The following is a 23,486-nucleotide window of genomic DNA, read 5'->3' as shown; positions in this document are numbered from 1 at the left end:
TAAGATCTACGTTAACAACTATATATATATATATATATATATTATTTTTGCCATTAAAGTTGCATCTATTTCAAGTGCAGCCTTGAATCTCATGCAAAATGTAGAATTACAAGCAATAATTTGCATAGAAATGACACCAATTGGGGCACAAATTTTGGCGGACTTAGGATCCAGAGCCAGAATTCCTGTCGTTTCTCTCTTTGCAGCTCTCCCTAATTCTTTGACATAGTATTCTGTTCAAATTGATCAAGATGATGAAGCTTCTCAATCTCAAGCCAAAGGCATAGCTGATCTTATCTCAGTCTTCAGATGGAAAGAAGTCATTCTCATCACTACAACAAATATGACTTGTTATAGCACTAATTTATAGCGTTTTATATCAAATGTCATCACAATCATACATTTTATAGCATTTTTCATAAAAATTGCTATTAAACTAAAATTTTATTAGCTGTATAACATTACTTTTATGACATATTTTTTAAAAGTTATAAAAACGTTAGTTAGCATAGCATTTTGTAAAATAAGTTATAAAATAAATTGTTACTTAATAGTTTTTATGACATTTTTTGTAAAAGCTATTGGGAAAAAAAAATTACAACATTTATAAAATGCTATAGAAATAAAAAAATAATTAAAAAAATACTTTTTTAGGCACCAAATTTCATTAGATTGGCGCCCATATTATAACATTTTATTATGACATTTTTTAAAAATGTTAAATAAATATATACTTAGGATAGCGTGATTGTAAAGAAATTATAAAATAAATATTGAAAAGTTACTTTATAACTTTTTATAAAGTGTTATAGAATTTATTATAAAAAAAATCTCTAAAATGGCGCTAACTTTTCTATATTGGCGCCTATTCTTCCCATCCCAAGAAAAAGCCCAAAAGATTTCTATTACTTTTTCTCCAAATCCCTTTCATCTTTTTCTCTCTGTAGCTCTAAACTTTCTCTTTTTTTCTTTTCCTAATCGGTCAAAAGTAGCTGGTTCATCTTCTCAAATCAATCCATCAGGTATGTACAAAGCTTTAAGCTTGTTACGTGCTTTAAAAGATCAAAATGAATAATAAAAATAATACAAAGCTTTAAGCTTTCTATTACTTGCATTTTTTTTCCTTTTAGGTGTAAAAATAATAAAAATATCCTTTCTTTTTATATATTTAATGGCTCCATGGTCTCAGGTCAAGTGAGGACTTTAAGATGATGGACAAAACTTGGGTTCAACTTAAAAGGTTTTAACTCACCAAATAACAATTATGTATTTACTATTTTCTTATAATGTTATTAATTTTAATTGATATTTTATGTTTATTTGTAGAAATACAAAAGAATATCGTGAAGGAGTAAAAAAGTTTGTGGAAAATGCAACATTAAATGTAGAAAACCAAGGTTTAGTGAGATGTCCATGTAAAAAATGTCAAAACCTATGTCATCAAAATGGTGAAACAATTATATTGCATTTGTTGAAAGACGGGATGGATATGTCTTACACTACTTGGATATGGCATGGGGAACAGTTAGGGAAAAAAGGTATAGATGTCGAAATGACTAATACATATAGCATGTCTAGAGATGTAGATGACCATTATAAAGGTATTCATGAAAATCTTGATGAGCAGCAAGATAACTGCCCAATGAATTTTGTAGAAGATGTTGAAATCTCATTGTACCCAGGTTGCTCAAAGTACACTAGGTTATCTGCAGCGGCTATCTTATATAAGCACAAGACTATGTACGGATACTCAAATAAGAGTTTTGATAACCTCTTGGAGATTTTGTGTGATATGTTACCCGAATTAAATACTATTCCGAATTCTACTCGTTCAGTTGAAATGTTATTGAAACCATTTCAACTAGATTGTATAAAGATACATGCTTGTGTTAATGATTGTTGCTTGTTTAGAAATGACCTAGAGAAAAGTGAAACATGTCCTAAATGTGGATCTTCTAGATGGAAGTTAGATAGTCGAAATAAAAGATTCATAAAGGAAGTCCAGCAAAAGTGTTGACTTATTTTCCCATAATACCAAGGTTTAGAAGGATGTTTGAGTCACCAAAAATGGCAGAACAATTGAGATGGCATTATGATCATAAAAGTAATGATGATAAAATGCGGCACCCAGTGGATAGCTTAGCTTGGAAGACAATTGATAAAAAATGGCCTTCGTTCTCCAAAGATCTTAGAAACCTAAGGTTAGGTCTAGCAGCGGATGGGTTTAATCCTTTTGGTATTCGTAGTTCAACATATAGTTGCTGGCCAGTAATGTTAGTGACTTATAATCTCCCACCATGGTTGTGCATGAGAAAAGAATTTATAATGTTGACATTGTTGATTCCAGGGCCTGAACAACCTGGTAATGACATAGATATTTATCTACAACCGCTAATAGATGATCTACGACAGCTATGGGAGAATGGTGTAGAGGTTTATGATGCATTCACTAGGACAGTTTTCAACTTGAAAGCAATTTTGATGTGGACAATTAACGATTTTCCTACATATGGCAACTTGGCAGGATGTACCACAAAAGGTAAGGCAGCTTGTCCTATATGCAGTTCTAATACATGTTCAAAAAGGTTAAAATACAGTAAAAAAACTGTATATATGGGTCATAGACGCTTCCTTCCTTCTGGCCATTCCCTTCGATTCAAAAAGTAGTGGTTTGATGGTCATGAAGAACTTGAAGAAAGACCTAGAATAATGTCTGGAACGCAAATTTTAAATGAGGTAAAAGACATAGAAAATGATTGGGGAAAAAGTTCAAGAAAGAACAAAAGGAAGATAAAAAAATACTCGGTGTGGAAAAAAAAGTCAATATTTTTTTACTTACCATATTGGCAGGTATGATTCTATTGAATAAATTTTCTGTAATTATGTTGATAATGCCTAAATAAATTCCTCATGATTGTTGTGCAAATTTTAATGTACTCGCAAGCGCACGAATCTATTGTAGTATAGACTAATGGTGACGAGTGTCGATCCCACGAGAAGGTAGATTTTAATTATATATAGAATTAATTTTGTAAATGGGTGATTGGAATTGTGGTGGAAGTGATTTAAATTATCCTAAAATTGGAATTGAGATGACGATAATAAATTCTAAAATTGGAATTGCAATGGCGAGAATAAATTGAAGCGAAATCTATTGAAATGACGTACTTGGGTATCTGGATCCGTATCAACATGCATCATGGGCTAAATAATCCGTATTAATGCCAATTAAATCATGAGGGGGGAATCCACACCTCATGAACCACACTCTAATCAATATGGTGCTAAGGGCTTATCGTGCCAAATAATAATAACTTTGTACTAGAGGGCCGGTGAAACCAAGGCGGTACTAGACAAGAATATTATTATTTGTCGACGAGAAGTCAAAACATCCACAAAAACTAGAGGGGAAGAGAAAATAAATTTACCAAATTAAGCCCATGACACATGTTGAGATTTCACCTTCAACCCAAGCTTGAAAGAAAATTAGCCACTCATAATTGAACTAGGGGCAAAATGGGAATTTATTAAAATATGAAGAAAATACAAGATGGAGAAGGAATTACAGAAAATGGATCCCAAAAATGGATTCAGAGATATCAAATTAGGGGGGAGAGGCCCCCTTTTTATAGATACATGGAGTAAATCATAGCCATCGGATTAAAAATAGTTTGGACGCTCAGGATTGCGCCACGTCATCAGTCAACAGTCCACGGTTTGACCACGCGGATGAACAGTAACACGGTTTGGTTGAAAATAATCCTGTGTGATGCATGCACCGTACGTGAGATTTTTCGTCCACTGATATGCTGTCACGTCACCATCAACAGTACATAAGAATTTTAGTCCAACAGGATCGTGACACCTCATCAGTCAATGCCACATCATCGGTCAATGCCACGTCATCGATCCGTCTATGTGAACAGTGCCGTGAACAGTAACATATACAGTACCGTATACGTGAATAGTACCGCACATGTGAATAGTATCATTTTTCTTTTTATGCTCCTCCTAAGGTTTTCGACCGTCCTGAGTTCAAAAGTGATGTCCGTTTTGCCGTCTGATCTCTCCTTTATTGTGAAATGACTATAATGCCCCTAAAATACATAAATTACTTAATTAAAATAAAACACATGTAATTAAATCACAAGAAGGTTAAATACATAAAAGTAAGGGTTGTTAGTAAGACTTGAAATGTAAAATGACGGTTTTCTCCTTTATAAATATGCATTTTCTAACACTCAACAATGATACTCTTATTGTTCTTGATTTTTCAGCATCTTTTGTTGCGTCATAATTTGGATGTGATGCATATAGAGAAGAATGTATGTGATAGCATAGTTGGGACTCTACTCAATATAAAGGGAAAATCAAATGATGGCCTTCATTCTCGTATGGATTTGAAGGAATTAAAAATAAGGAAAGATTTACATCCAGATGTGCGTGAAAAGAGTACTTTTCTTCCACCAACACCACATACATTATCAAGGGTAGAAAAACAAATCTTCTGCAAAAGATTGTTAGATTTGAAATTGCCTGATGGTTATAGTTCAAACATTGGGAGTTGTATTTCAATGGAAGATTGTAAAATTTCAGGCCTCAAGTCTCATGATTTTCACGTGTTAATGCAACAATTGTTGCATGTAGCTTTACGAGGCTTACTTCCAAAAGGACCAAGGAATGCAATATTCAGGTTATGTGTATTTTTCAATGATTTGTGTCAAAGAGTCCTTGACCGAGAGAAACTTGAGGCACTTGAGGAGGATATTGTTGAAATTGTGTGCATGTTTAAAAGGTTTTTTCTTCCCACATTCTTTGATATAATGGTTCATTTGCCAATCCACTTAAGACGCGAAGCAAGATTGCGTGGGCCGGTTCAATATCGTTGGATGTATCCTTTTGAAAGGTTGTCAATATATATAAATCAATAATTCTTTTGTGTTAGTTTAAGTAAAAAAGCCTCTTTTGTTGACATAATGTTTGATTGTATTTATAGAGAAATGAAGAAGTTAAAAGGATATGTTAGGAATCGTGCAAGACCAGAGGGTTGTATTGTTAAATGCTATCTTGCCGATGAATGCATAAGTTATTTTAGTAGATGCATAAAGCAAGTAGCAGATATGGATTGCCACCAAAGGAGAAATGAAGAGTACATGCATGATATGATACTTGAAGGCCGACCAATCTCTAAAGGATCAATAATTGAGTTAACAGATGAGAGATTGGAAAGTGCTCATCGATATGTGTTATTTAATACAGCTGAGGTAGAACCATACTTACAGTAAGTCTTTTAATTTAAAATTTCTTTAGATGAGAAGCCAGTAATCACCTTTTTTAATTATCTCCTTTCTTTTAGTTTGCACTTAGCTGAGTTAAAACATTCGGATAAGAGACTCTCAAGAAATGAAGGTTTACTTTGGAAGAGACATTCAGAAGAGTTTTCCAGTTGGTTTGAACAAAAGGTTCCAATATAGTAGCATTGTGGGATCTATGCTTTATTTTATTTTGTTTCTTGAACTCCCATTAATTGATATTTTTTTAATTTCTAAACAGATTGAGGAAGAAAATAAAAACGACATCTCAATGACATTAAAATGCCTTGCATGTGGTCCTCGAAGGCAAGCTGTGAGCTATAATGCATACATCATCAATGATCAGCGTTATCATATAAAGGATGTTGAGAAATCTACACAGAATAGTGGGGTTTTAATTGAGTCAGTTACAGTTGTCAATCTAGTTCAAAAGATACAAATAGTTGCATCGATACAATTACGTATTATGGTGTCATAAAAGATATTTTATTGCTTGACTACTATACTCTGAAAATTCCATTGTTTGACTGTAATTGGGCTAACATTAGAAATGGTGTCAAATTTGAGGATGGATTTACTTTGGTTAATCTGCATCAAGGACAACATCAGTTTGCAAGGGACTCGTTTATTTTAGCATCTCAAGCAAAACAAGTGTTCTATTCAAGGGAGAATGATTCGTCCAGTTGGTATATTGTATTGAGAGCACCTCCAAGAGGATTTCATGAGTTGGATAATTATGCTGAAAATTGTATTACAACCTTACAACCATTAGATGTATCAAGGCTTGATAACAATATAGAGGGTGAAGATGGTAGCTCCCGCAGAGAGAATTGTGAAGGGATCTATATTTAACTTTCTTTGGTAACTGTAATACATATTTTGTTGTAGTTTTGATTACAATAAGCAAATTTATAAATAATTTATTCTAGTTTCTTGTACATATTAGTAAGCTAATTAAATGTTTTTCTTTTATGCAGTTCATTATAAAGCATGTCGTACGAGGATATATTTTGATTCATTTCAGCAATTCTGTGCGATCACTTTTATTAGGTATGGAAACACTCGTACCTAGCAAACTTTTGTATTTGTCATGTTAAGATAATGTATGCAGAATTGTTTATATTTTTTAAGTTGATTTTGTAGTTCCAAAACATTAAGAAAGAACTTATTGACAAACCTAGAACTAATGAATAAACTGTATTGGTTGTGTACTTTTTAGAGTGATTCTTGAATAATTTTGCATTCTAGACTTATGTAGCTTTCATTTAAAAGTAATTTCATGTCAATATCATTTTTGTATAATTTTTTGTGATTTTCTGAAGCTGGCCCTGTATTTTAAGAACTTACTGACAAACCTAGAAACAATGAATAAAATGTATTGATCGGTTATATTCCATAGTAACTCTTGAATATTTTGGCATTCTAGACTTAATTAGCTTTCATTTAAAATTTGTTTCATGTCAATATCATTTTTGTAGAATTTGTTATGATATTTTGAATTCAACCCTGTATTTTAAGAACACTGACAAAGAACTTACTGACAGACCTGGAAACAATGAATAAACTGTATTGATCGGTTATATTCCAGAGTAATTCTTGAATATTTTGGCATTCTAGACTTAATTATCTTTCATTTAAAATTAGTTTCATGTCAATATCATTTTTGTAGAATTTGTTGTGATTTTTTGAATTCGACCCTGTATTTTAAGAATACTGACAAAGAACTTACTGACAGACTTGGAAACAATGAATAAACTGTATTGATCGGTTATATTCCAGAGTAATTCTTGAATATGTTTGCATTCTAGATTTAATTAGCTTTCATTTACAATTAGTTTCATGTCAATATCATGTTTCTAGAATTTGTTGTGATTTTTTGAATTCGACCTTGTATTTTAAGAACACTGACAAAGAACTTACTGACAGACTTGGAAACAATGAATAAATTGTATTGATCGGTTATATTCCAGAGTAATTCTTGAATATGTTTGCATTCTAGATTTAATTAGCTTTCATTTAAAATTAGTTTCATGTCAATATCATGTTTCTAGAATTTGTTGTGATTTTTTGAATTCGACCCTGTATTTTAAGAACACTGACAAAGAACTTACTGACAGACTTGAAAACAATGAACAAACTGTATTGATCGGTTATATTCCAGAGTAATTCTTGAATATGTTTGCATTCTAGATTTAATTAGCTTTCATTTAAAATTAGTTTCATGTCAATATCATGTTTCTAGAATTTGTTGTGATTTTTTGAATTCGACCCTATATTTTAAGAACACTGACAAAGAACTTACTGACAGACTTGGAAACAATGAATAAACTGTATTGATCCGTTATACTCTAGAGTGATTCATGAATATTATTGCATGCTAGACTTAAGTAGCTTTCATTTAAAAGTAGTTTCATGTTAATATCGTTTTTGTAGAATATTTTGTGATTTTTTTAAGTTGCCCTATATTTCAGGAACATTGGGGATGTACCATGTGTGTCCCAGAGGTAAATACTTAATATTATTTTGAAGATTACTATATTTATACATGTTAAAAATGAGAAATTATGCCAATTCATTTTATCTATGATCAATAGAGTTCTCGACAAGCTTCCAAAAGAAAAAGGAAGGAAAGTCTATCAAGTAGGTTTGCGTCTAGTGATGCACCTATTACCGAGACACACTTAACTAATGAAGATCTCAATGATGTTACATCCGAAAATCCGTATCAATCTTGTAATGAAGAGAATTTGACAAAGAAGAAACGGGGCCCTACTCTATGTCATGATGTAGCAAATGAAGATGGGAAGAAGATAGTCTTAGAATTGAATAATTTGGGGCAACCTATTGGAAAATCATCTGTGTTATATTCATCATTTTATGGTAGTTTGGTAAAGGAGGCTGTGTCTATAAACTGTGATGATTGGAGATATGTTCCAAAACAGCAAAAAGCTTTATTGTTGAGAGCACTCGAGGTAAATATGTACACATCTATTTTTAGAGTGCAGTTCAAATTATAACATGACACTAACATTAGTTATTTTTTATTTGCTTGAAACATTCAGCAAAAATTTGTTTTGGAAGGAGATGCAATCAAAAAGTATACATTACAGATGATGGGAAAAGTATGGCGAGCACATAAATCAAGATTGACTAAAAAGTTGGATGCTCGACCTAGTCATGTCAAACCTGCCGAGTGGGAAACTTTTATTTAAAAAAAGATCCCAAAAGCCTTCATGGTATGTATGCTTATAGTCCTAGCTGAAACATTCATTCATGCATATTTTATTTTATTTAGAATGATGTAATTAATGTATATTAAAACAAGATAAAAGTAAGGTTTTTACGGAAATGAGGGCGAAGCAAGATATTCCATATACCGGAAGTCGAATGGGATATGCTCGTATGCAAGATAAGATGGTAAATCTTTAATTATATTCAAACAATATAGTAGTTATCTAGCTAGTGTCTGTTATTACTTTGAGATATATATAGTTAATTATGACTTAAAAATATTTTCACTACAGAAGAAAAACAGTTCAAATCCATCAGAAATAACTCGAATTGATGTTTGGATAAAAGCACATACTAAAAAGAATGGTGAACCATCTAGTTCAAAAGTTGTTGAAGTGAAGCTATGTGTCAAATTTATTGATGATAGCTTAGATATGCTAGCAATTATTATTGGACATATTATAATAAATAACTCTTTCTTGAGTTTAGGAAATGTATGAAGCTGAAAAAAATTCAGATTTGTCAGAAGCACAATCAAAATCTGTTAAAAATGATATACTTTCAAAGTTTATTGGACCTGAGCAAGGAGGCCGTGTTAGAGGTCAAGGAGCAGGAGTGACGCTATCCAAATTAAAGGCAATATCTCAGCAAACTAATAAGGAAGCCAAAATGCAAGAACAAATTGACACATTACAAGACACAATGAAGCAAATGTAAGGTTTCATGGATTATCAAAACAAACTCATACAAAGTTTAATGAGCAAACTGGTAATAGCAAGTACCTTATTAAATGTTACGTTAATTACTTGTGAATTTTAATTTCATAAAATGGTGAAATCAACTTCTTTTTTTAATTTTTTTTTATACAGAGTGAAGCATCAAATGATGGACAAAATCAAAATCTATCTACATCAACTCAATCTAATAGTACTCCACAAGTAAAGTTTAAACTTATACAACAATTTATGCTGTCATAATTAATAATTTAGTAACTATTAACTTAATTATAATTAGAAATGTTGTTTTTTTTTTTTTTTGTTTTGCTTATGAGTACAGCATGTAAGCCCAAATCGGAAAGGCCAAAAGTGCAAGTTGTTGAATTGGCTTGAAGTAGATGAAGTAGTTGCAATAGGACGTTGGGTAACAAATGATCCTAATGCAATGGTGCATTGTCTAGCTCTTGGAAAAAATGCTTCTCGTGTGTGGGTAGATGAGGTGAAAAATCCTTCTGTTGAGTTGTGGAAAAAATATGCAGATATGGAAACAATAGAAGATGCTTTGGGAAGTTCAATTGCATGGCCAACAGAAGCGATCATTGTTATGGAAGATTAATTTTGGTATGAATGGTTAAAAGTTTAATTGAAGACAATATTTTGACTTAGTGTTTTGATTAGATGATTTTGATGGATCCAAGGGTAGTGTTTTGGTTAGATGATTTTGATGGGTCTAATGGTATATATCATTGTTGGAGTGATTATTGGTATTTGATAAACTTGGCATTCACAATTTTGAATGATGTTTACTGTAATGCTAGGTCTTCTTTTGGACATTAACTTTAGTTTGTTTTTGTATATGTATGATATTAATTTTTTCACTCTTAAAATACCTGATGGTATTTGTTGTTCATGAATTAATGAAATGTAGTTTATTCCTTTTGTTAAAATTGTCAGTTTTAATTATAAATCATATTGTATTCGATTATGTTATAAATATCTGGTAAATGCTATAAAGTTAAAAAAAAAGTTACAAAATTAACCAAGCACAATAGCATTCCAGAAAAGATTAATATAGCATTACCAAACTTCATAAAATGCTATCAACAGTTTGTAGCATAAAAACATGTTATGGCGTTTCGGCTAATGCTATAGACTCTTCGGCTAAATTATAACATTGATATAAATGCTATAAATTACTTGAATAACAATTATTCCTTTAGCATTTAAAAAACGTTATAAACAAATAGCACTCCAAAAAACGCTCTATCATGATATTTGATAACGTTAAATAAATGCTATTATAGTTTTATAACAGCATTTAAAAACTGCTATACATCAATAGCGGTTTTTAAAAACGCTATAGAGAAAAGATAACATGGGCAATCACAACATTAAATAAATGTTATAATAACAATAATATAACATTTTTTGAGCCCTATCAAAAGTCATATTTGTTGTAGTGCATCTACGAGGATAATACTTAGGGGATTGATAATACTATTCCTTATGTGTTTGATTCTTTACATGATGCCAATATTGACATTGCTCGAAGGATGGCCATTTCTAAGTCATCATCTACGGGTGATGAAGCCATCAAAAAGCTTTCAATGCTCAAGAGTTTAGAAACAAAAGTATTTGTTGTGCATATGTCGCATGCTCTTGCATCTCATCTATTTTTGCATGGTAAGAAGTTAGGAATGATGAGTAAAGGGTATGCATGGATTATAACATCTTCAACTATGGATTTCCTGCATTCAATGGACTCATTGGTTGTTGAGTCCATGCAGGGAGTTCTGGGTTTCAAGCGTTATGTTCCAGCATCGAAGGAGCTTCACAATTTCACCGTAAGGTAGAGAAGGGAACTGTACCTATATAATCCAAATGCTGCGGTATCCGAATTAGATGTATATGGGATTCTTGCATATGATATGTTTGGATTCTGGCAAAGGCATCAGAAAAGCTGAAAACTGATCGGGTTCCTGATGAAACATTTTATAAGCAGATAATAAACAGCAGGTTCACAAGTTTAAGCTGTAATTTTCAACTAGTAGACGGGAAATTAACTTCATCGGGAGCATTTGAGATTGTAAATGTGATAGGCAAGACCTTAAAAAGAGTTGGGTTTTGGAGTCCAATCACTGGGATCTCAAAGGAAATGAATTCATTAGTACTCTTCAATAAGATGAATATTAGTTCACCCTCACCAAATGATGATGAACTCGAAGCCGTTATATGGCCAGGAGGATCTGCAGCCATTCTAGAAGGTGGTGGTAAGATTAATAAGTTAAGGATAGGGGTTCCAGTGAATGGTTTTAAAGAACTTGTCAATGCGGCTCGGGATCCTCAAGGAACATTAATCGTTGAAGGCATCTGTATAGACGTATTCAAATCAGCCATTGACTCTTTAACATTTGAAGTACCTTACGAGTTCATTCCGTTTGAGGATGCTAGTGGACGAATGGCTGGATCGTATAATGATCTTATCGATCAGGTTTATTTTAACATACGTGAGCGAGTATATATATTACAAATTTTAATTTACATCTAACTTTATTTTACACATATTGACCATGATTAATTGAAAAACTAGAAATTTGATGTTGTGGTGGGGGATACAACAATTACTGCCAATAGATCTTTGTACGTTGATTTCACATTGCCATACACGGAAATGGGCATTGGAATGATAGTCCCAATTGATCAGAGCAACAACATTTGGATTTTCTTAAAGCCACTTGAACCAAATCTTTGGCTAACCACTGCAGCATTATTTCTCTTGACTAGTTTTGTCATGTGGATTATTGAACGTCCAGTCAATGATGAATTCCAAGGTTCGCGGGCGCATCAATTTGGGATGATATTTTGGTATTCTTTCTCAACACTGGTATTTTCTCAGAGTAAGTACACGTATATGTAATATGTATCTCTACACACACACACACACTTTAATTATATATATTTCAGAAATTAATTACTTTGTAAATGGGCATTAATTTTTGTTTTTCAGGGGAAAAGCTATTTAGCAATTTGTCAAAGTTTGTAGTGATCGTATGGTTGTTTGTAGTGCTTATATTGAGCTCAAGCTAAACGGCAACTTTAGCCTCTATGTTAACCATTCAATAGATTAAGTTGGCCTCAATGGACAATATAGGATCTCAATTGGGCTCGGTTGTACCAGGAGCTCTAAGCAACTTAAATTTTAAAGATTCCAGACTCAAGAAAAACAATTCTACTAAAGAATATGCCAATGCTCTATCCAAGGAGAGTAAGAATGGTGGCATTTCTGCCATTATTGATGAAATGCCCTACATAAAGGCCTTCCTTGCCAAGTATTCTGCCCATTACACCTTGACTGCACCCAAGAATACCAACAGTACCAATGGTTTTGGCTTTGTGCGTATCTCTACTAACAATATTATATTTAACTAATTAACCTCGTACAGATTACGTGTCACTAAATTTTTTATGTATCCTCCAGGTTTTTCAAAAGGGTTCATCACTAGTTCATGACATATCAAAGGCTATTGCAAGGTTAAGAGAAGAAGGGACTCTTACAAAGATTGAAAATGAATGGTTTATTGACAGACAATCAAGTTTTATGCATAAGGGTTCCATTAGTGATAACCCATCTAGTCTGAGCCTAACCAATTTTGGCGGTTTGTTTCTTATTACAGGGATCTCTTTAACTCTAGCTCTTGTTATATTCTTACTTCCTTCAATTTACAAAAAAAATGCTTTCTGGAAAGGTGGGGTATTGGAAAGAAAAAGTAGTACTTCATTGTAATTATCATTAAGGTAAGGCATCCATTTTAGGTTGCATTTCATTAATTCATCACTCTTTTACTAAATTATATATATATGTCCGTTTTAGTAATCTTTAATCACGTAAGACCATTATAAATATTACCTATCTATCTCGGAGTACTGAAGTAGATTCCAAACATTTATAGTCATTATATATTTATTTATTAAAATTTTGATGTTATAAGTGTCGTCATGCATGTTATAGTGCGCAATGAAATATGTATCAAGAATTTATTAACAAGGTTACACAACTCACAAAAATAATCCAAACAAATAAATTATAACACCTATGCCGCCGTGCATCAGATCGAACTTCTTATTGAGTTATAAGAATATAGAAATTATTTTGGGCTCACTTAGCTAGTGAGCATTTTGCACTCACTAAGCTCGTAAGCTTTACTGATCATAAACTAGATCATTGGCTGCACAAAAGTCTAAAATGGGCCTTGTGGAAAATAATTTTAGCCCAACCCAATGGGATCAACTGAAGAGGATCCACATGAATCAAATAGGGAATAGGTATAAAACTTAGAGTTGATTTGACAGCTCTTTGTGAGGCAGGCACGCTGGACAGCTGGCAATTGGCAAAGGAGTCGCTTTCGTTTCTGAGTCCGGATTCGACTGTTTTCACCCTTCGGCTTCCCGCACCGTTCTATAGTCATAAAAACGATTTGATTTTAAAAGTTTTATAATCGTTCGTAATATATTTTAGAAAACGTAAGGCCACGCACATCAGGCAAGGTCTTAATTAATTTTATAAGCTCTATCGCCTATAAATTTATTTTGTATTTATTTTTTGAAGTCAGAGTAAGGAATATAATTTTTTTTATTCTATTATTTATTTATACATTTTGAGAGAGGATTGGGCATCCCACTTCGTGAGCCTCATCAATTTTTAGAGTAAAATTATAACTCTTTTATTAAATTTAATATAATTATATTTAATAAAATAAAATAAATAATATTATTATATTAATAAAGAATTAATAATATTACTATATATTATATTTATTTGAAAATATAATATTAATATATTTATTTAATATCAATAATTAATAATAAAAATAGTTTATTCTAAGAAGATATTAATTCCATACTATGTTAATAGTAAAAATATTTTATTTATATTGCCCTTATCGATAATTTTTAATTTACATAATTATCGATAAAATTAATAAAAAATTGTGATGTACATAATTAAGAATATTAATAATTATTATAAATTTACAAATATAATAAAATAAATATTTATTCATCAAATATATTTTTTATTAACTTTGTAATTAAAAACTACAATTCTTTAAACAAAGGTAAAATTATAATTTGAAACTATTTACTCCTAATCCAAGATAAAGTAAACACATAAATTATATTCTGATCTTCATTATATGTTTATATTTAAGTGTAAATAAACAAAGTACTCTCATTCTTACTCCACACTCTCAATCACAGGATCCCCACTCTTCAGGATTCTCACTCCAATCCAAAATGTAAATGTTACCTTAAGCGACCAATTAATAAATCTGAGGACAAAATACAACTTTACAACACAACAAAAAGTTTGATTAAAAAATATTAAAAACTATGCAAATCTTCTTATTTCGCTGAAAATTGTATTGTGTTTTCGTTTAGCACACACCAAACTCCTTTTTATGGTACAGTTTTTACCAAATTACTTTTTTCATCGATAATAGGATCACATAGAGTATATCTTACTGAAATAAGGGAAGCTTTCATACAATGGTATGTGTGATATGAGGAAGAAACAAGAAAAATAACAATAAAATTATTGATTATTAGTTGGCATTTAATAATACCAATATGGTTATTGATTCATATGGAAGAAAGAACCAAGATAAGTAAGATTCCACCCAAACTAGGGGGATACATTGATTTATATTTACAGATAAAATTCTCTTGCAAATACAATGCAAGGAGATACTAAAATTTGATGATGTACATTCTGTAATTTCCGGACACTTCTGACTCCAAGACTCCAGCATCCACTTAAAAGTAAAAAGCTAACTCAAACCACCACCCAGCGGCACTTTTGTTTCTCAAACTACACTCCATACCTCCACATACAAGTTACTCAATGCCCTAGTGAATCAGTAATCATCAAGAGTATATTATATAGGAAACAAAATGTTACTCATTACACTTTTCATCATCCAACAGTTCGTGCAAAGCAAAAGACAGCAAAAATGCAGCATGCTGAAATCTTTGCAGTTATATATATCACAAGTATCTAACCCAGCATTAGAAGCAGCTCTTTCTTAATGTGTATGTTAGTCGGGGACTGTGTAGACACAGGAATAACTTGCATTTGCAATGTACAACCAAAATACTTCGCCACAACAAATATAATTAATCAGCAGCTTTAGGTCCTTCCTTTGCTATGCATCCATCTCTTGACCAGCAAAAGATTCTTCCAAGATTCAAATGATATGCCGATTACTCCTGTTCAGGCTACTTTCTCACCAGGATTCTCTACATGCTTGCCATATGTATAACATCGGTTCCATTTCCTTCCAATTTGAGAAATCACCAAAGACTTCTAAATTAAAATGTAGAAAACCTAAAAAACAATGAGCAAATAACAACCTCGTTCTTCAAGCCATCGTATACTCATTGATTTTCTATTTGTGAAAGTACATCAACAAATGGTTAGAAATTATTAAGAAAACTACAGAAATTGTTGGCTGAATGAAAGACCTATTTTGTCTCCATGAAGGGACAAGCAGTGAGTTTAGACTTACAATCAACCGAATCTCCAAGGTAACATGATGGAGAAGTCAACTGCAAGATATTCAAAAGATCAAAGGCAGTACCCTTGCATGAACCATTCTGCTCAATGACCATCAAAAGGCCTATTTCGTCTCCATCAAGCAAGAACTTCAACGTGTCTCGCAAATGAAGAAAAAGAGAGAAGGAAATACTCAATAATAGAGCCCATCTTTTTTCTCATGGCAGTGGCAACCTTCTACAATGCAAAATGATTTCATTTATATAACAGTTCAAGAAAGTGAATGAATAACCAACCTCATTGTACAAATTACCTCATCCAAGTGAAGCCAGCCATAAAGCCAAATTAATGCAGTTGGCACAGAAAGTGAATCAGATTTTCTATTCAACTTCACCCAAGTATAGATTTTGATTTTTGACCCTGATGTTCAAGATGAAACATGCATCACTGGTTTGAAAAAAAAAGTTATTTAAACTGTTGTAACACTAAAGTAAATTGCATACATATACTAAATGCAAAAACAAATGGACCTTTTGCTATTTTATATCCATTATAACCTGGTAAATATAATGTTTGATAAAGACTTGTATAGTTTAAAGTTCTTTCAGATTGAGTTTTTAGGGATTGAGCTTTGGCATAGATTGAATAAGTCTTTCATCCACGTCCAAAAAATCCAGTTTTCAAACAAAAGCAAGGTTTGATGATGTAGCATTCGAGAATAACCCAAGATCTTTGAATCCACAAATCTGCATGAGATAAAACTTGTAGTATATCATCAACTTAGTCAGAAGCAAGAAAACCATAACTTCATATGTGCATAAATGTTCCATGGTGTCAATGAACGATACTAACGTACAAATTGTGGCTTGGCAATTACCATACAAGAAAGCATGATAGCTTGCTTAATTAGTGATTACTATTGCTGCACAGATGACTTAAATTAGAAGAATTAATGCTACACATGCATAATTTGAAATATAAAAGTCATATCAGAGCTGATCTGCTGGTTAATTTGGTACCCCTGTAAGACTTTCCTATGAATATTAGAATAATTTACAACAACCTCTACGGTGCTAAGTCAATTACCACCTCATATCCCAAGCTCATATGCATAGCATTATTGGAAAAGATGGGATGCAAACATTAGAGCAAATACTTACAAATATTAGAAATACACAAATCGAGTAAAAGTTTTCACTTACCCTATAACAATGATCTATTTATTTTATTAATGGTAAGGAAAAGGATCCATAAAAGAATATATATATATATATATATATATATATTTGAAAAAAAGGTTCCATTGTGCTTGATTGACATTAGGCCATCAACCAAACTAAATGTTTGATATCTAGATAAATATGATATGAGGAACAATAACAATCCAAACCCATAGTGATATGAATTATTGTTGGAAAAAAAAAATATATATCCTGTAGGTTATGTACCCTCTTTATTTAATTTATTCATCATATATTCTTGTGTATTATAGTAAGTGCTAAAAAATAGAAAGAACTTAAGGCTGAAACCTTAAAACCTAAAAATTTCTCTCAGAAAGGGAAAAAAATGAAATAGTCAAAATATTTACACAACATAAGAAAATAGGCAAAATAAAGAAGTGGATAGAGAAAAGCAACTAAAAATCTCCTTCAATTTTTTTTTTCATCTTCACAGCACTAAATACTATGTTAGCATCATGTATGAAGAATGCCTTATGTTCGGACTAACAGAAGGAAATCCATGTTGGTCACAGCCTCTCAATACCAGAACAACAGATCCTATTAGATATTAATGGCAGTGAGCTGGTTGTTTCTTCCATTTCAAAATTATTTACACTTACACAATATGCTTTTGCCAGTTAATTTTTTGTTTTTCCCAACTCTAAAAATTATTACACCACCTTGCTTCAAAGCATCAAAAGTAATTGAAATTCATCTTTTACAATAAAAATCAACAATAAAATTGATGAATCTAAATAATATGACGTAAGATAGAAAAACTACAAACCTTTATAATAAATGATAAGAATACCTCAAATCTGAATTTCAGCTTTGAAAATTAAGAGTACAGAATCACCTGCTTCCGTTCAGTTGCTATTATAGAGTGCCGACAGACAATATTCAACTGCTTTAAGCAAATTTTATGACAATGGTAGAGAGCACGCTAGTAGACAGCCTTGCCATTTGCACGAATGCTGACAGGTGTGCTCTCTCTCATTGTCAAGCAAATTTGTATTGAGTCTGGGCAAGGATTATATATCTGCATAAAAGAGTAATAATACAATCAGAAAACCCTCTAATAGAACTTCCAAAATCAACTTTCTTTAATCTAATGGCAGATGGACAACAACCAATACTTTGAATTTCAATTACCATATTTACTTATATTGGAGCAGCTTAAAGAGAAGCATGATCCAACTAGAATTTTATTCAAAGCCAATGAAGTTTCAAATTCATGCACAATCTGGATTGTCGACTCAAAGGCTAAAATAACATCAATGACCATTCATTCTTCCTTCTTTACAAGAGAAAGCAAAGTTTACATCATAAGACAAATGGCATATTCTTTTGAGCAGAAACTAAGGAGCATTATCACATACAATTAATCATCCAAAACCTTAACAGAGCTAGAATTAAACAAAAGTATGAGAAAATGAAAGATTGACAAAAAGAAAACATGAGTAAAATCAGAAGCGGCGGCCGGCAATTGAGAATAAAATATTAGAGCTTTGCCTTTACTAATATATATTTTAAAAAAGAAAAAGGAAAGAAAGAAAAACAGTAAAAGCTATAAGAATATATTTTTCTAGAAAAGGAAAGAAACTTCCTAACCCAATCTAAAAAATGCTAGGGGAAAAAAATCCATTAAACCCTAATGCCATGCCCCCTTAGAAAAAGAACGAAGAAAACAGCAGATAAGAAATTCTTTTATTAAAAAAAAAGTTAAAAGATAACAAAACACTAACATACATGAAAGCCAACTTTTAACTTGTTAAAAACTCTCTTTCAAGTTTAACTTGCACTAGATAGAATTCTCAGATCCCAATTCCCAACCCATATCATCAAGCAAACAAACAAACATACACTGGTACTGCACTAAATATAAAATCTAAAGCAAGAAGCAAAATAAGAAAAAATAAGCAAAAAACTACTTTCGTGCTGAAAATTAAATAAAAAATTTTAAGAAGAAATAAAAGAAATTGCCATACATTGAGAGTCATTTATAGACCTTGAAAATGTAAAATGACATGGCGGGCTGATCACTTGGAGATCCCAACAGCAGCACACACCGTGCTGGAAGACCAACCATTTGTCAGAGAAATAAGAATTAGAAGTACCTACCTAAAGAAGAGAGAAAAATATAATTGGCAAATAATTAATTAATTAATAATAGTATAATTACACATGATGCAAGTAGTTGATTACTTTTTACCATTCATCATGTAATGTGTTACTGGGGTCACCATCAACTCTTAGAGTCTACAGTCAGGATTCATCCACGTATGTCAGATCCTCATATGATATTAGGATGTGTGTAATGTAGTAAAAAGTAACAGAAGTACAAGACAGGTTAAATATTAAATGCACCTTTCGAAATCCATGACTGGTTCACGTGATTTTAACTGCGAGTGAAATGCACGTATTTTTTTTTGGTGGGGTTAAATGTCATCATCCGAGTTGGAGTGAAGTCACATCAAACCGTTCAATGCTGCGGGACCCGTGGAGTGATAATTTTAAAGGTCATACCACGCATTTATTAGAGGGCTGTAGCCCTAGCACTATTGAATTTGTATTCAGCTATTGACGCCTTAAAAAACTCTTACAAAATTCTTTTTATGAATGGTTATGGTTATTTTAGAGTTATTTTAGAATAAAATTTAAATTATAATTATATACATAATAAATAATAAAAAATATATTATAATTTTAATTGATCATAAGAGAATGTTTTATTGTGAAATAGTTTCAATATAGTCGATTTTTTTTAAAATATCCTTCAATTAATGAATAAATTTATTTTTGGATAGAGTTGTTATTATTTATTAAGTTTTTCATTGCACTCTTTTCCAATTAAAAATTTTATTATGAAGATATAATATAATCATTCATGAATCAATGGTAATTTTATTATTTAATCTTACTATCTCTTTTAATATCTCCTTTCTTTATTAAAATTTATTATGATACATAAAGTAAATATTATATTCAACAAACAAAATTGTTTAAACATTAACAAATTCAACGTTATTGCAAGTTAAAAAAAATGAAAGGATCCATATCCATTATGTAAAATTAAAAAATAAGTTTTTTTTGTACCACTTTGAATTTATTAAATTTTTTTAGTCAAATCTTAGAAGCAAATTTTTTTAATAATAATAGTAATAATAATAATAGGAGGCAAATCTAGAGATGTTATAGTAAAAAATAAGGGAAAGGTAAAGTTGATTTAGCAAAAAAAGAATAAAGAAAGAAAAATTGAAAGAGAGAGAAATCAGTTTAATTTTTTACCATTATTACAGTAGTGACAAAAAGTAATTAATCAATGGTAATTTTATGATTTTTGAGAATTAATGAATTAAAATAATAAATTAAAATTTGATAATTATTTTAATTAAAAATTGGGTGTTGAAAAAAATGGATGGGTTTAAATAACTCCACCATTTGTTTAATCATTTACCCTATAATTAATTCCATAACTATCCTTACCTATTTCATTTGACCTTTTCTTCCCCTTTTTTAAAGAATTGATTAATAAATGCTTCCACCTTCAACAATGGTAGAAAGTGCTTATGAAATCTTATATTTTATTTTATTACCGCAGTTAAAAATTTGTTGATATCATAAGCACATTTAAAAAAATTCACTTTGAAGGAAAAATGCATTGTTCAACTGTGAAAAAGATATTATTTTTTAACCACTAAAAATTTTCAGACATATCAATTCAATATTAAGGCTTCCTGAAACCTACATTTTATCGCCTAATGTTTTAGTTGCTATTACTTTATCACCAAAACATTAACAAGTAAAAATTTGCTAACGTCATAAGCGTATTTAAGGAATTCCATGTTAAAGCAAAAAATTAACACAATTGTTAAATGATGAATGTTAAATTTGGGGTATTTAGCGTGCTATTGTAATGTTTGAAATGGTTTAATGCTACTGATATTGAAAGACATTATCAAAACTAAAGTTTTTAGCTTGTATTGCTTGGAATTTCGATATTTGAATGCATAATAGCATGCTTATATAATAATAAAAAAGAAAAGTATTTTTTTAATATAACTATTATTTTTTAACGTAATTTCTCTTTTCTAATTTATTTCTTTTCAATTGACAGTATCATCTTTTACGCTCCAGGTTAAATATTTAATTATTTTTAACATTTTTTTGTGGTAAAGTGATAATAGTTTAAATATTAGGTGGTAAATATAGTTTTGAGGAAATCTTGGTACTAAATTAATATATCAGAAAACTTCCAATGGAGAAATGATATATTTTTTCAGTAATTTCTTTCTTTTCAAAGGAAAAAAAATTGTCTTTTACGCTTCAAAAACAAAATCGATATTTAACTCATATTCCATTAAATATTAACTTATTTTTAGCAGAATGGTAGTAAAGCGATAACAGTGTAAACATTTTATGGCAAAATACAATTTTCACCCCTCCTCGTTCTTTTTATTTAGTAGTAACCAATCATTAATCAATCTTTCACTATTTGCCATTTCAAATTTGAGCAAAAATCTCTATGTTTTCTCTTCTCGCTTACTTACTAGTTACTAGTTGAAATAAAAAGAAAAAAGAAAATTGCATTAGAATCTAGCATTGTGATAATAAAATTATGAATATTTTCTAACTTTTTGAGCACTAGTATTTTTTGGGGAAAAAAATTAAGTAACTCTTTTGAAGTTAAATTAATTTTAAGATCTGAAAAGAATTAAATATGACCAAATAAACTTACATCTTAATGAGAAGAAAAATGAAGGGAAAGGGCTATAAATATCAAAGTATACGCATGATATAGTATATGATATTTAGAGATATAATAGCTGTAAAATTTTGTTGAGAGAAGAATTACCCAAAAAAGTAGTTAAAATAATAGTGAATTGATGGCCATCTTAAAAAAAATCATCTAATTTACCTACGATTAGAAGTAATACTTATTTTAAAATATGTCAGTTATCTTTTTATATAATTTTAAATAGGGATAAAATTGTAACGTTAGGAAAAGGTTATGGCTACCTTGGAGCTGCTCTAAAGTAGAGTACGAATCACAACCACACATGCAAAGTGATAAATAGTAAAAAAAAAAACTCATTATAAATTTGATCGTGTGATTATGAAAGAGTGTTCTACCTTAGAGCGGTTTCAATATAGCCAGACCCTCAAGAAAAATGCTTCATAAGGATTTTTTTTAGGGGTATCGATAGCATAACTCTAGAATTTTGGGTTTAGGCCCATCTTAAAATCACAGCTCTAGTAAAAATTGTGATATTCGACCCCCTCAATTTATTTCATCCACCTCCACTTTTTAATTAATTTTATTAGTTTCTAAGAGTACCTCCACTTTTCAATTAATTTTATTAATTTCTAAAAGTGCCCTAATTAAAAAATAAAAACAAATTTAAAAAAAAACTACTTTTTTTCTTCTCTATCTATACACTCCCTTTCGTACATTGATCAACCTCTCAATCTCAATGATAGGTAACCACATTGCAAACCCATTTAAATCTAGTTGTTTCTTTAACATTATTTCAACCACCATGACATTGCCAACAATCGCAGCAATTGAAACTGCCATAGTCTCTATTAGGAAATTGAGTTTCCTCCCAAGATCACTCCAAGCAATTTGTCAAGCAACAAATCAATAGAAAAATTAAATGAAGAATACATCAATCCCACAACACAAGATTTACTTAGAAAACTCAAAATCCGGAGAACAACCACGGCTGTTATCAAAAAGACAACTAAAGAAAAATATTCAATATGTAGAAAATTATTACAACTACACTCTCAGAAATAATTTTCTTTCGCCCAAGCCCTAAATACACCCAAAACTCTCAACTTAAGAGTAATTATATTCAACTCTCAAATTCTCTCTAAATACAAGAGGAAGCAAATATTTGGGATGATAAAACTTATGAAATGATCTCCTATTTATAACCAAACAGATAGCATTGTTCAAACCGCGTTACTGTTTAAACCGCGCGGTCAAACCGTATTACTATTCACCACGTGGTCAAACCATATTTTTAACAATTCTCTCACTTGGAGATTAGATTGAGGACCAATTAATCTCCATACCATCCTTACTGTCTTCACCTTAGTCATAATTCTTAACATAGAGAATTATCATACTCTACCATAAAGAGTATATCATTTAGAATTAATTATCAATTCTAAGAATTTTACATCGGCACATATCGAAATATCCTGCTGAAATTTATAGTGCAACTTCCATGTTGGCTTTCTTAGAAGTTCGTCAGCCATCGATATAAATTCCACCACACACCTTACATTAATGTCAACCATGCCTTGTGTGCAAATTTTGTGGACCCCGTTAATAGTAACATGTTCTCTTTCATGGCAACTTGAAAATCTACATGCCAAAAGAACTAACCTAGTCTCTTATAAAAAATAAAAAAAAATAAAAAAAAAACTCACCACTTACGAGAATATC

The 23,486-nt window shown here is 31.1% G+C and overlaps 1 protein-coding gene, 1 long non-coding RNA gene and 1 pseudogene across 2 annotated transcripts; all 3 read left to right on the top strand.

Moving 5' to 3' along the window:
* The first annotated feature begins 991 nt into the window (after positions 1-991).
* Positions 992-6,379, top strand: LOC112101142. The gene is made up of 3 exons (XR_002907231.1): positions 992-1,022; positions 1,190-1,240; positions 6,290-6,379. It is a non-coding gene; the product is annotated as an uncharacterized LOC112101142 (long non-coding RNA).
* A 2,904-nt stretch (positions 6,380-9,283) lies between these two features.
* On the top strand, positions 9,284-9,875 carry LOC112101011. The gene is made up of 3 exons (XM_024190904.1): positions 9,284-9,311; positions 9,413-9,481; positions 9,600-9,875. The coding sequence occupies exons 1-3, from the start codon at positions 9,300-9,302 to the stop codon at positions 9,873-9,875; spliced, it is 357 nt and encodes a 118-aa protein (XP_024046672.1). The 5' UTR covers positions 9,284-9,299.
* A 937-nt stretch (positions 9,876-10,812) lies between these two features.
* LOC18052297 lies at positions 10,813-13,721 on the top strand (annotated as a pseudogene).
* Positions 13,722-23,486: the final 9,765 nt, after the last annotated feature.

This window comes from Citrus clementina, unplaced genomic scaffold (genome assembly GCF_000493195.1).
Source record: "Citrus clementina cultivar Clemenules unplaced genomic scaffold, Citrus_clementina_v1.0 scaffold_2, whole genome shotgun sequence".
Lineage (NCBI taxonomy): Eukaryota > Viridiplantae > Streptophyta > Magnoliopsida > Sapindales > Rutaceae > Citrus > Citrus x clementina.
The sequence above is the reverse complement of the archived record's forward strand: the minus strand, read 5'-3'. Positions and strand labels throughout refer to the sequence as shown.